Raw genomic sequence first — 12869 nt, 5'->3', positions numbered from 1 at the left:
GAAATCAGCTAGCTAGGTGTGGTAATGCATGTATGTAATCCAAACTAAGTGGACGGCATAGGTATTGTGATCCAAGGCCAGCAGCCCCAAACCAAAACATGTGAATTTACCCGAAAAATAAAGAAAGTAGAAAAGAATTGGGATGTGTGGCTTAAGTGGTAGAGTACCTTCATAGCAAGCATGAGGTCCTGATTTTAAGCCCCAGAGCTATACACCAAGAAAACCCTCATAATAAAAGGAAACCACATAGCTTCCCTTTCAAGAACTGTGCCTCATAGAGGGGCTTGAATGGGAAAAAACTGAAGAGAAATTAGAAACAAAATACCAATTCATGAAGCAATCAATAGCCATCAGGCCTTTCAGATCTTTTTTAGTTTTATTATTTTTTTAAAAAGTACAATATTGTTCATTGTGATATTTACACGTATGAGTAAAATGACTTTTGATTGTGGTTACCCTCCAATTACTCTTTCTTATTACCCTTCATCCACCTCTAAAGATAGTTTTAATGTGTCTCATTCTATTTTAATGCATGCATATAATATACTTATTTTTCACTCTATCACCTTCTCTTTTTCCCTCCTCCTTGTTATCTCTCTCTCTCTCTCTCTCTCTCTCTCTCTCTCTCTCTCTCTCTCTCTCTCTCTCTCTTTCTCTTTCCAATCCTGGGATGTGAACTCAGGGTTTGGGCACTGTTCCTGAGTTGCTTTTGCTCAAGGCTAGCACTCTACCACTTGAGCCATAGCATCACTTCCACCTTTTTATTTCTGTAGTATTGAAGAATAGAATCCAGGGCTTCAGGCATGCTAGACAAGTACCTCTACCATTAAGCCATATTACCAGTCCAATAGGGCCTATTTTATATTCATGTTTTTATTTTTCTTTTGTTTTGAAAATTTTAGGTCTAGATTCTATACAGCAGAGAAACCAAGCAATGTTTGTGCTGAGTCTGTCTTATTTAGCTCAATATGATTCTTCACTTTTTAATTAGTATATGTGGTATTTTAACAAGAAATTTGGAAAATAAAGGAAGCCAGAAAATGCCATCTGGGAATCAATTTAGGGTTAGGTAGTCAAACAATCTAAAATAGACTATCAAATATTTTGTATGTATGTACATCCACACACATATCTGCAGAGGTTTGTGGATAGATCTGTATATATACATGCATATATGTATAGTATATAAATTGATGTATATTTTATGTTACTGGATTACATTTTAATAAATTACATGTTAATAACAACTAGTAGTCTCTACTTTTTTCATGGAAAAAATACTCCTAACTTATGTTATTTGTTGGTATTACTTTTAGTGGTTTCATTACCTTTCCAGGAGCATATCTGAGGCATTCAATAAAACTTTGGTGTCAAATATGAAAGGTAATAACCTTTAAAGGAAACTGTGTGAGACCTAGCAGTGTGCTCAGTGGAAGAATGCATGCCTATACTGTATTTGATTCCCAACAATGAGAGAGAGAGGGGAGAGGGAGAGAATATGAAATTAAAAGGGATAATCATATAACAAGTATATGAATATGTAAATATTCAGCAAAATATGTATACTAGCAAAATACACAAATAGGATGATTCTGATTGAACATTAACTTTGTATCTAGAACAGAGACAGTAGCTTTGTGGGTGGTGACACTGCAATGTCTGTGGCTTGAGGACCCTGCTGTCTTCGGGTTCTGGCATAATTTGCTTTGATCTCTGTCAGTTGCTTTAACTCTGTTAAAAAAGAAAGTTTTTATCAAGTTTCGAGAAATGATGTACACACCACCTGAAGAATGTTACCTTAACCCCTCTATACATTATCCGGATAATAAAATACAAAAAGAAAGAAAGAAAAAGAAAAGAAAGGAAGGAAGGAAGGAAGAAAAGCCAGGCACAGCTATAATCCTAGCTACTCAGGAGGCTGAGATCTGAGGATCAAGGTTCATAGTTAGCCCCTGGCATAAAAGAACTTGGGACTCTTATCTCCTGTTAACCTCTGGAAAATGGGGAGTGGGGCTTGGCTCAAGGCTAGGGATATAGCCTTGAGCTGAAGAGCTCTGGGACCGTGCCCAGGCCAAGTCCAAGCCATATGACCCCCCACAAAAAAGAGAAAAAAAATTGAGAAACACATCAATGAATTTACTAAAAATAATTAGAAGCCCAGGAGGATGAAAACCTTAAAGAACCCTCCAACTCTAGTCTCTCATTACACCATTGGCTTGTCCATCACATCAGATATATTTTAAGATCCTTTAGGTTTTTATTGCATGGAAGGGCATCTTTCAAGTCTTTTGATGAAGCCTAAATTGGAAGCTAATCTAGGAGTACTCTAATAATCAAACCCTCTCCCCCTGAAAAACAAAATGGGAATGCAAACACCATTCAAATTTTATGGTATAAAACACTGTTTCATTCAGTGTTTGTATAAAAGAAAGCATTCTAATATTATTGATTTGTTTTTCTGAAACACAATGTGATTATTTGATGACTCAGCCCCACCTGCTAACTGTCTTTTGACATCATAAATAAAAAATAATTATGGTGAGTTTAGTCTTCAAGCTCCCAAGCAGTCTTATTTTTTAACTACATACTTTGCCAGTACAGAAAAAACACGTATAGAATGATACATTGTTTAGATGTCTCTCAAGAAGTATATACATTTCTCTTGCATCCTTTATTAAAGCCTTTTTAATATTTGAATTTCCATTTAAATTGATTGCTTCGACTGAAATTTTAGGACAAATATAGTAAGTTTCTGAAGAACAATTAAGTTAGATTTTGCATTCAATAATATTTCCTAAAATATGTAAGCCTCATTGGAAAGAATGCAGGCAAGTGGGGAAAGCCCTAAGCCCTTTCAGGATGAGGAAAATAGTGAGGCACCTACTTTCATAGGAAATGAATTGTCTTTCACAGCATAGTCATGAGTATGAGTGTGTTCACAGAACAGAAGATGCAGAGGTGACCATTTGTCTACAGAGACTTGTTCCCAAGGCCAGCAGAGTAAACATAGAGGAATAGGAGAAGGGTTTTACTGGTGACAGGCATGTTTCTGGGAATGCAGCCTAGATCCCACTCTGTGGTTTGGGCACTCTTTCAGCTAATCTACCTGATGCATAATTAGCTTTATTTATCATACAGAACCAGTGAACACAATATGGCAAGGAGAGTACAGTACAGGTGACAGAAGCTTGTCCTAAGAATGTGGAAGACCAAGTAAGCACAATGAAGGGACTCGGAAGGGTTTTTGTTTGTTTGTTTGTTTTGTTTTTTACTGAACCATTCGTTTGCTTACTTTTCAACTGACTTCATATGCACTCCTGTTCTCAGACTGAAAACTCTCCTAGGAAAGGAAGCCTGGGATATGCACTTTGAAAACAAGAGAAAAGCTCTCAATTAATACTTATTAATAGTGGGAATTCTTCTAAGCAACCAAGAAGGCTACTTAGAAAGATCACCAGAACTGGTGTGATGGGTGATAATGGATGATGAGGACAAATAATATAGACTGGAGCCTGTCTGTGATGAGGACAGAACAAAAGAAATATTTGGGGAAACCCTCAGAACTATGTCAGATATCCCAATAAATCTTTCCTCCTCATTTTTTTAGGTATTTTTTTTATTTTTTATATATATATTTTTTTATTGTAATTAGTAAAAGGGTTACATGATATTTGCTAGATAGAAGGTGCAATAATTCACATACATTGATACCCTTTCACATGTCTTGGTACCCATTTCCCTCCCCCCCCACATCCCCCACCCGTCTTGGTTTTCCCCCCTTCCCTATCAAATTTCAAATATCCAAATACAAATAAATTCAATATATCAGATAACAAAGTGAGATACTATACCAATATGAGATAACCAAGGGACAGCAAAGGAGATGAGAGATAACATAGTACATTAAGGACAACAATCATTCATTATATGGCTTTTGTTTCACTATCCTGGAGGTCCTTTCAATTAGCTTCACATTATATGTCCTTATGTATCAAGATTTTGCTCTATTGCAAATCTCTGCTAGTAGAGCCCAAGGTTTCTACTGATTATGACGAATGAGGGAAACCATTGAGCCTAAGTTCCTTTGAGTCTGGCTTACTTCACTTAATATGATTTGTTCTAAGTCTTTCCATTTCCTAACAAATGGGGCGATGTCATTCTTTCTGACAGCAGCATAGAATTCCATCCTCGTCATTTTTTTAAAACTTCATTCCTATACTTTTTGTCTCTTCCAAGCCAATGATAAAAATATGCCTGTATTAAAAGTATCTGGATAATTCCCTTACATACAAGACAATAATAATTTCATGCTATCTTTTAAAAAGACAAAAATTCGGGCCGGGAGTTTGGCCTAGTGGTTAAAGTGCTTGCCTTGCATGCATGAAGACCCAGGTTCGATTCCTCGGTACCACATACATAGAAAAAAGCCGGAAGTGGTGCTGAGGCTCAAGTGGTAGAGCTCTAACCTTGAGAAAGTCCAAGGACAGTGCTCAGGCCCTGAGCTCAAGCCGATGACTGGCAAAAAAAAAAAAATACAAAAATTCTAGGACCTTTTATTATGGAAATACCAGTTAATTAATTCCTAATCTTGTTAATTTCCTATTGAAGTAAAGTTCTATGGGATTTCCCGAAAATTATGTCTCTGATAATATATACTTACTTATAGGAAGGGGCATTATATTTCTCAGTATAAACAAGACAAAAGTGTTCTTTCCATTTCTGTCATTTATCAGAAAAAAATCATTAAGGAATAGAACAAGATAATGAGCATAGCACATATTTACTCATGACTAAGGAATTTGTGTTAATAAGATACTGTTTAAAATATTTTGAAAAGTAGGAAATCACTAGAGTCTCACTTTCCTGGGGGTTCAAATGAGACCCTCTTAACTATTTCTACAAAACAGCCTGAGTAAGGGTCAAGACTGAGATTTGTTAGAACAGCACATAGACATGTAAACTGAATGGTTTTCTTTGCCAGTCCCGGGGCTTGAACTCAGGGCCTAGGCACTGTCCTTGGGCTTTCCTCAAAGCTAGAGCTCTACCACTTGAGCCATGGCACCACTTCCGGCTTTTCTATGTATGTGGTACCAAGGAATCAAACTCAAGTCTTTGTGCATGCTAGGCAAGCACTCTACCACTAGGCCAAACTCCAGGGCCTGTAAATTGAAATTTTATAACACAGTGGAGGAGCAGTGAGGAGCACAATCATTGAAAGTTGTCATAACAGGATACAAAGTTCAATTCATTCTTTTTTAGTCCTTGAATAGCTTGATGGGAAAGAAAGTTCTATCCATACCTTGTGGGGATATAAAGCCATGCCCTGTAGACACACAGAGGATCATGTCTCGCTCTATGTCGTCCCATGACTGAACCAGCTTTCCACTTGGGGTGTACAGGGTTCTGGCTGGGTGGGGAATTTTGAGCCGAGAGGAGCAATTGTCAAGTAGCTGAAATTCAAAGTATTAAAAACAATCAACAGTCTTAGGAGAACAATTGTATTAAGGTGAATGTTTACTCACAACAGCTAGGAATAGATACCAAAGGATGAAAAGAAGGACTATAAAGCTCCCTATATTGCATAAACAGGAGGATCTTCAGTGAATTCTTTTTACATCTCTATTCTTCCATAGAAAAAGACATGGCTGTCTGACATATTCCTAAATATAGCAAATCCTGAATTGAGAATCTGGACATCATAATATAGCTTGATCCTTCCTGTTTTCCCTTCTTTCCTTCCCTGCCTTCCACGTTTCCTCCCTTGCTTGCTTCCTTCCTCCCTTCTCTCCCCGCCCCCCAACTCTTTCTTTCTATGACCAAGAAACTGGAATGATCAAAAGCGGCATTAGAAACACAAACACAACTACATAGACATAAAAATTTATGACTGTAGGCATAATGTTTTATTACATAGACTAACATGTATCTGTGACATACAAAACCTCAACCTAATTTTAATTATGTTCTAAAAGTCTAAGTGCCAGTGATTTATATAGATTCTCTTCTTGAATATTTGCTTAACATGTCCTTTGAAATATGATGTAAAAATCAATGTTAATAAACTCTTTAATAAAAAAAAGAGTGATGAAGCCCATCTCTGTCACTGTGAAGACTTTGAACAAAATAAATACATATAAAAGGTTTTATTTATTTATTTATTTTTGGTCAGTCGTGGTGCTTGAACTCTGGGCCTGGGCGCTATCTCTGAACTCTTCAGTTCAAGATTACCACCCTACCGCTTGAGCCTCAGCACCACTTCCAGTTTTCTAATGATTAATTGGAGATAAGAATCTCAATGGTCTTTAGTGCCCAGGCTGCCTTTGAACGCAATCCTCAGATTTCAGCCTCATGAGTAACTAGGATTACAGGAATGAGCCACTGCACCCAGCTAAAAGGGTTGTTTTTCTTTAATCCAAACTTTTTTACTATATGAATTTCAATTTTCATTAAATTTAAAACCACCTGTAAGGACCTATTTCAACTTCTGTCAGTTTTTCCTGAAATACTCATAAAAGCAAATGAGAGACACAGTGTCAATTACACTAGAAAAGCTAGCCCAACCTGAGAATAATTCTATTTAAATAATGTGAGTAAGAAAAAGAAAATACGAGTAAAGCTTTAAGACAATATAATCAATGCAAGCCAGATAACAATGCATGGTTTCTACAAATTTTGTCTGACTGACATGGTTTTTTCAGAGAGCCACAGGCCTTCCAAAATGCAGGAGCAATACTTCTGTGTAGGCATCTATTTGAAGGCTACAATAATACCACAATGCAACGGGGCATGGACAGACAGATCAGGCATTTGATGTTTACCTTGCATGTGGAAAATAAATTAGAAATATGCCTCAAGATAGAAAGAGTAGTAGGGTACTGAATAGTGGCTAAATACATAGCCTGCCCTGGAGCAGGCTTTCTAAGCAGCTCTACTCGTGCTGGGTAATAGCTAGTTTGCAGCAATACGTGCATGTGCCCCCCAGGGAAAGGACTCCAGATCCTCAGTAGGTGTTTAAGGTCACTAAAGAGAATGCCCAAAAGTTCCTCTTTGTACAACAAGATATCAGAAGAAAAATTTATAATAATGAAAATGTGAGGCTTATGTAAACATTCAACAACATAAAATGGTACACTGCAATTGGCGGTGAAGATTTTGGAAAACCTTTATAACATTAGTGCAGTTTGGTGGTGTTCCATTCAAATTTAGTTTAACATGGCTTCTATAAACACATTCTCTGGAAAAATGAGATGATAATGTTTAAAAGGGAAAAGAGTGCAGAAAAGAAGGCAGAGACAATAATGACAACGATGACAATGACCATGATAATAGCTAAAATGTATGGACGCATTTCTATAGACCCAGTGTTTGTCTAAAAGTTCTTCAGGACAATCTGATTGTACTCTATAGAAATAATTGTTATCCGCCTCTAAATGATAAGAAAACTAGAGAAGGGAGAGGTTATAAATCACAACCAAGACCACATTGCTAGTAAGAGAGGAGCTCATGTTAAATTGGAACAGAGATTTGCATGAAAAGAGGCTAGATGAGGAACTAAAAGCTTCTGTGTTGCAGAAAATCAAATCAGTATTGGAAAGAGCTAGGTTGAGAAAATTCTTATAGGATGCAGAGAACATACTAGAGGTAAATTTATGAGAGTTAAACACCTGGAATATCAAGATATCAGATATCAAACATACAAAAATACTGTAGTTACTGGAAACAAAGCCACAAAAAAATAAACAAGCAGTTATTTTTAAAAACGAAGATGGCGCTGAGACAATAGGGACGCTGCCTAGCTCTCTTTCTCAAAAAGAGAGAACCAGGGAGTCCCACGAGCCAACTACCTTAAGAAATCCACAACAACAAACTCAAAAAGCAACGGAGAAGGACTTAAACCGGAAAAGAAATCCAGATAAAGCTCACATCCAACTTTCTCAAAGAATTCGGAACGCGAGGACCCCTCCCCACCCCTCGCCGCCAGCTCTGAGCCACGAAAAGTGGCCGGGCAGCCCCCACCCACACAAATCAGCATAGGACCGGGCAAGCAAGCCTCAGAAGCAGCGGAACCCAGACGCGGAACCAGAACAGCAAGCAGCAGAACCCAGCCGCAGAACACAGGTGGCGGAGGAGACCCGAGGGGAGCACCACACCCAAACACGGTGGAGCAACCACAGCGAAACACAGAGGCCCAGAGGGTCCCCAAACCCATCAGGAAAGCAGAGCTGGTGCCAAGTAATAGAACTTAACTCAAACCCCTCCACCCCACCCGAGAAAGACCGGCAGGAGCAGGGGGGCAAGGAATTTAGAATCCTGTCCCTTCCCTCAACAGCCCCCTTCCCCAGGCCATTGACTGGAGAATGACAGGCAGGCGGGTGCTAAGACCCAGCACCCCACCAGGTGAGGCGGAGTTGACCCAGCCCCCACCCGCCCAACAGGCTCCTCTCCCAGGCCTCTGACTGGAGTCGGACAGGTGGGCTACACTAAGACCCAGCACCCCACCAAGGGAGGCGGACCTGTCCCAACTCCCACCCGCCAACAGGCTCCTCTCCCAGGCCATTGACGGGAGACTGATAGGCGGGCGGTCGCTAAGACCCAGCACCCCCACTAGGGGAGGCGGAGGTGTCCCAGCTCCCACCTGCCCAATAGGTTCCTCTCCCAGGACACTGGGTCTGGAGAGTGGGGGGCACTGAGACCCTGCCTTACAAAAGTGGGTGGGGTGTGCGGGAAAATAGGGGCCAGCATCTGTCCCCCTCAAATCTTGAGCCGGTCATCTTCCAGCTGGTAATCCTGAGCAAGACAGCACCGAGGGGCCCCCACAGTCACAGACTCCTGGCCAAAGCGGCAGAAACACAGCAGGGAACTGAAGGGCCCACCAGCAGCCAGGCTCACCTTCTGAGAACCAGAAAGGCGAGGCTCTGCCCTTGGAGCCCACGTCCTCAGCTGGGCACTGCCCCTGGGAACAGAGCACACACCTGCTGGTCCTGCTGAGAGCCCCTGGAAACTCCCAAACCCCAGACCCTTGGCCGGGGGCTCGCCCATGGAAGCAGCACAGGAAAACCAACCTTCTGTCCATCACACTCATACTGAAGCTCACAGATCCATCCCATGGCCCACTGTGAGGCCACTGGATGGGCTGAGAGCTAGTCGTGCAGCAACACATAAGTTTTATCTAATACTTTCCAAACTTTGTACTCAAATACACTACCTGCTTACCAACTTAGGTCAGTTATCCTTACGCTATACCTTTTCTTCATTACTATAATAATCGTACACTCCTACGTTATTCCTCTTGTACATCCCCTGTTCTCTCTCATACTATTTTTCTATCTCTGGTCCTCTGTTCATCTTTCAACCCTTATAATGCATGGATCTACACTTGATGGCTGTTGAGCAATACTATATATCTAGGTGTTCAATTATACTCTAGTCCAGAGGAATCAATAGAGACCAAAGAAAAGATCCTAAAGGCAGCCAGGGAGAAGGGATCAATCACCTATAAAGGCAAACCAATCAGAATAACCCCAGATTTCTCAGCAGAGACCATGCAAGCAAGAAGTGACTGGAAGCATATATGTCATGCCCTTAAGTCAAATAACTACCAACCAAGAATACTGTACCCAGCTAAGCTCTCATTCATAACTGAGGGAACAATAAACACATTCCATTCCAGGGAAAAGCTGCAACATATGTAGCAACCAAACCAACATTACAAAAAATTCTCAAAGATGTTCTACACATAGAAAACCAACATAAATGCAATACAGAGAAAGAAATGGCACCTAAACATCATACCATCTAAGTACCACAAGAACTGTCAAGACACAGGCCCTAATGAAAGCTTTTAAAAATGGTAGGAACTAATAAATATCTCTCAATTCTAACTCTCAATATCAATGGACTTAACTCTCCAATTAAACGGCATAGTCTGTCTAGTTGGATCAAAAAGCAAGATATGTCATTCTGCTGTCTTCAAGAGACACATCTTACCCAAAAAAACAAACACTTTTTGAAAGTGAGAGGTTGGAATAAACTCTATCAAGCTAATGGCCCCCATTAAACAGGCTGGAGTTGCCATCCTCATATCAGATAAAATAGACTTCAAACTAAAATTAGTGAGAAAAGACAAAGAAGGTTACTACATACTTCTAAAGGGATCTTTCCTCCAGGAAGACATAATGATCCTAAATATCTACACACCGAATCCCAGAACTCCGAACTTCATCAAGCAAACTTTACTTTCTCTTAAACCATACATAGATCGAAACACAGTGATTGTTGGTGACTTTAACACAACACTCTCACCTATGGACATATCAACAAGGCAAAAACTCAACAGAGAAACCTTAGAACGGAACAAATATAGAGACCAACTAGATCTAACAGACATCTGCAGAATATTCCACCCAGCAACAACACAATATACATTTTTCTCAGCAGCACATGGAAGATTTTCCAAAATAGACCACATCTTAGGCCATAAAACAAACCTGGACAGATTCAGAAACACTGAAATTATTCCATGCACGCTCTCAGACCACAAAGGCATCAAATTAGAACTGAATACACATCTCCACCAATGAAAACCCTGTAACTCATGGAGACTGAACAACACATTGTTGAATCACCAATGGGTCATCGAAGAGATCAGAACAGAAACCCAACAGTTTATGAAATTTAACAATAAGGAGCACACAAAATACCAGCTCCTTTGGGACATGGCAAAGGCAGTACTCAGAGAAAAATTTATAGCTCTGAGTGCCTATAACAACTAGTTGGAAAAATCACAAACCAACAAGTTAGTGTGACACCTTAAGCTCCTGGAAAAAGAGCAACAAACCAACCCTAATCCCAGTAGAAGGAAGCAAATTATTAAAATCAAAGCAGAAGTAAATGATTTGGAATCCAAAAAATCTATAGAAAGAATCAACAAAACAAGCAGTTGATTCTTTGAAAGAATTAACAAAATTAACAAACCCTTAGCAAATCTTACCAAAAAAAAGGATACCAAAATAAACAAAATCGCAGACGAAAATGGTAATATCACAACAGAAATTACCAAGATCCAGAGTATTATGAGGGAATACTTCTCAAACCTTTACGCCAACAAATTTGAGAATCTAGAAGAAATAGATGAATTCCTAGCCAATATTAACATACCCACTCTGAACGAAGAAGAACTATCCCAACTAATCAGGCCTATTTCAAGCACTGAAATAGAAATGGCAATAAGAGACCTTCCACCTAAGAAAAGCCCAGGGCCAGATGGATTCATCGCTGAATTCTATAAGGTCTTCAAATGAGAACTCACACCAATACTCCTTAAGCTCTTCAATGAAAGTGAAAATGAAGGTTCTTTACCAAATTAATTCTATGAAGCCAGTATAACCCTCATCCCCAAACCAGACAGAGATTCATCAAAGATAGAGAACTATAGACCTATTTCTTTGATGAACATCGATGCAAAACTTCTCAACAAAATACTGGCCAACCGTCTACAACAACTTATCAAAAAAAATTATGCACTATGATCAAAAAGGATTCATCACAGGGAGGCAAAGCTGGTTCAACATACACAAATCAATTAATATAATTCAACACATCAACAGGAGCAAGCACAAAAATTACATGATTGTCTCAATAGATATGGAAAAGGCATTTGACAAGATCCAACACCCCTTTATGTTAAAAGCTCTGGAGAAATTAGGAATCCATGGAACATTCCTCAGTATAATAAAGGCTGTGTATTACAAACCCACAGCTAGTATTACACTTAATGGTGAAAAGCCAGAGCCATTCCCTCTAAAATCAGGAACGAGACAAGGGCGCCCACTCTCTCCACTCCTCTTTAACATAGTATTAGAATTCCTAGCCAGTGCAAAAAGGCAAGAAGCAAGCATAAAGGAGATCCAAATAGGGAAAGAGGAAGTAAAACTTTCCCTCTTTGCAGATGACTAGATCCTGTATTTAAAGAATCCTATAGACTCTACTCCCAAGCTCCTTGAGCTGATTCAAAACTTTGGAAGGCTAGCAGGCTATAAAATTAACCCTCAAAAATCAACTGCCTTCCTCTATGCCAACAGTGAGAGGAACAAGGCAACAATCAGGAAAGCAACTCCTTTCGCAATAGCCTCAAAGAAAATAAAGTACCTAGGAATTAGCTTAACTAAGAATGTAAAGGACCATTTTGATGAAAACTTTAAAACCGTGAAAAAAGAAATTAAAGCAGAACTAAGGAAATGGAAAAACCTCCCATGCTCTTGGATTGGAAGAATCAACATCGTGAAAATGACAATCTTGCCAAGGGCTATCTACAAATTCAATGCAATACCCATCAATATCCCAATGTCATTCTTTAAAGAAACAGAAGAGGCAATCCCAAATTTCATATGAATAAAAGACCCCATATAGCAAAAACACTTCTTAGCAGAAAGAACAGCGCAGGAGGAATTTCAATACCAAACTTTAGACTCTGTTACAGAGCTATAATTATCAAATAGCTTGGTACTGGCACAAGAACAGGCCTGAAGACGAATGGAATAGAACTGAGGACCCAGATATTAAACCACAGACCTATGGCCACCTAATCTTTGACAAGGGAGCCAAAAAAATAGAATGGAAGAAAGACAGCCTCTTCAACAAGTTGTGCTGGCAGAACTGGATAAGCACCTGCAGAAAACTAAAGTTGGATCCTTCTTTGTCACCCTGCACTAGAATTAACTCCAAATGGATCAAAGACCTGGAGGTGAAAGATGACACACGGAAAACTTTACAAGAAGGAATAGGAGACACACTAGGCCTCCTTGGCACAGGTCAAAACTTTCTTAATAAGGACCAAGAATCACAACAAATCAGAGAAAGGCTGGATAAGT

General features: G+C 39.5%; 1 protein-coding gene across 1 annotated transcript in view; it reads right to left on the bottom strand.

The window, feature by feature from the left end:
* Positions 1–598: 598 nt before the first annotated feature.
* The window catches only part of LOC150053023 (doublecortin domain-containing protein 1-like), a 123110-nt gene continuing 110839 nt past the window's right edge, over positions 599–12869 (bottom strand). Inside the window, exons 19-20 of the mRNA XM_090347957.1 lie at positions 5300–5450; positions 599–1731 (exon numbers count right to left, since the gene is read on the bottom strand). Of these exons, the coding sequence (XP_090204083.1) occupies positions 1616–1731; positions 5300–5450 (267 nt within the window). The 3' untranslated portion in view covers positions 599–1615. The remainder of the gene's footprint in view (positions 1732–5299; positions 5451–12869) is intronic.

The sequence above is a fragment of the Megascapheus bottae genome, chromosome 16, assembly GCF_031878675.1.
Source record: "Megascapheus bottae isolate mThoBot1 chromosome 16, mThoBot2.hap1, whole genome shotgun sequence".
Classification (NCBI taxonomy): Eukaryota; Metazoa; Chordata; class Mammalia; order Rodentia; family Geomyidae; genus Megascapheus; species Megascapheus bottae.
This window is presented reverse-complemented; position numbering and strand designations above follow the sequence as displayed.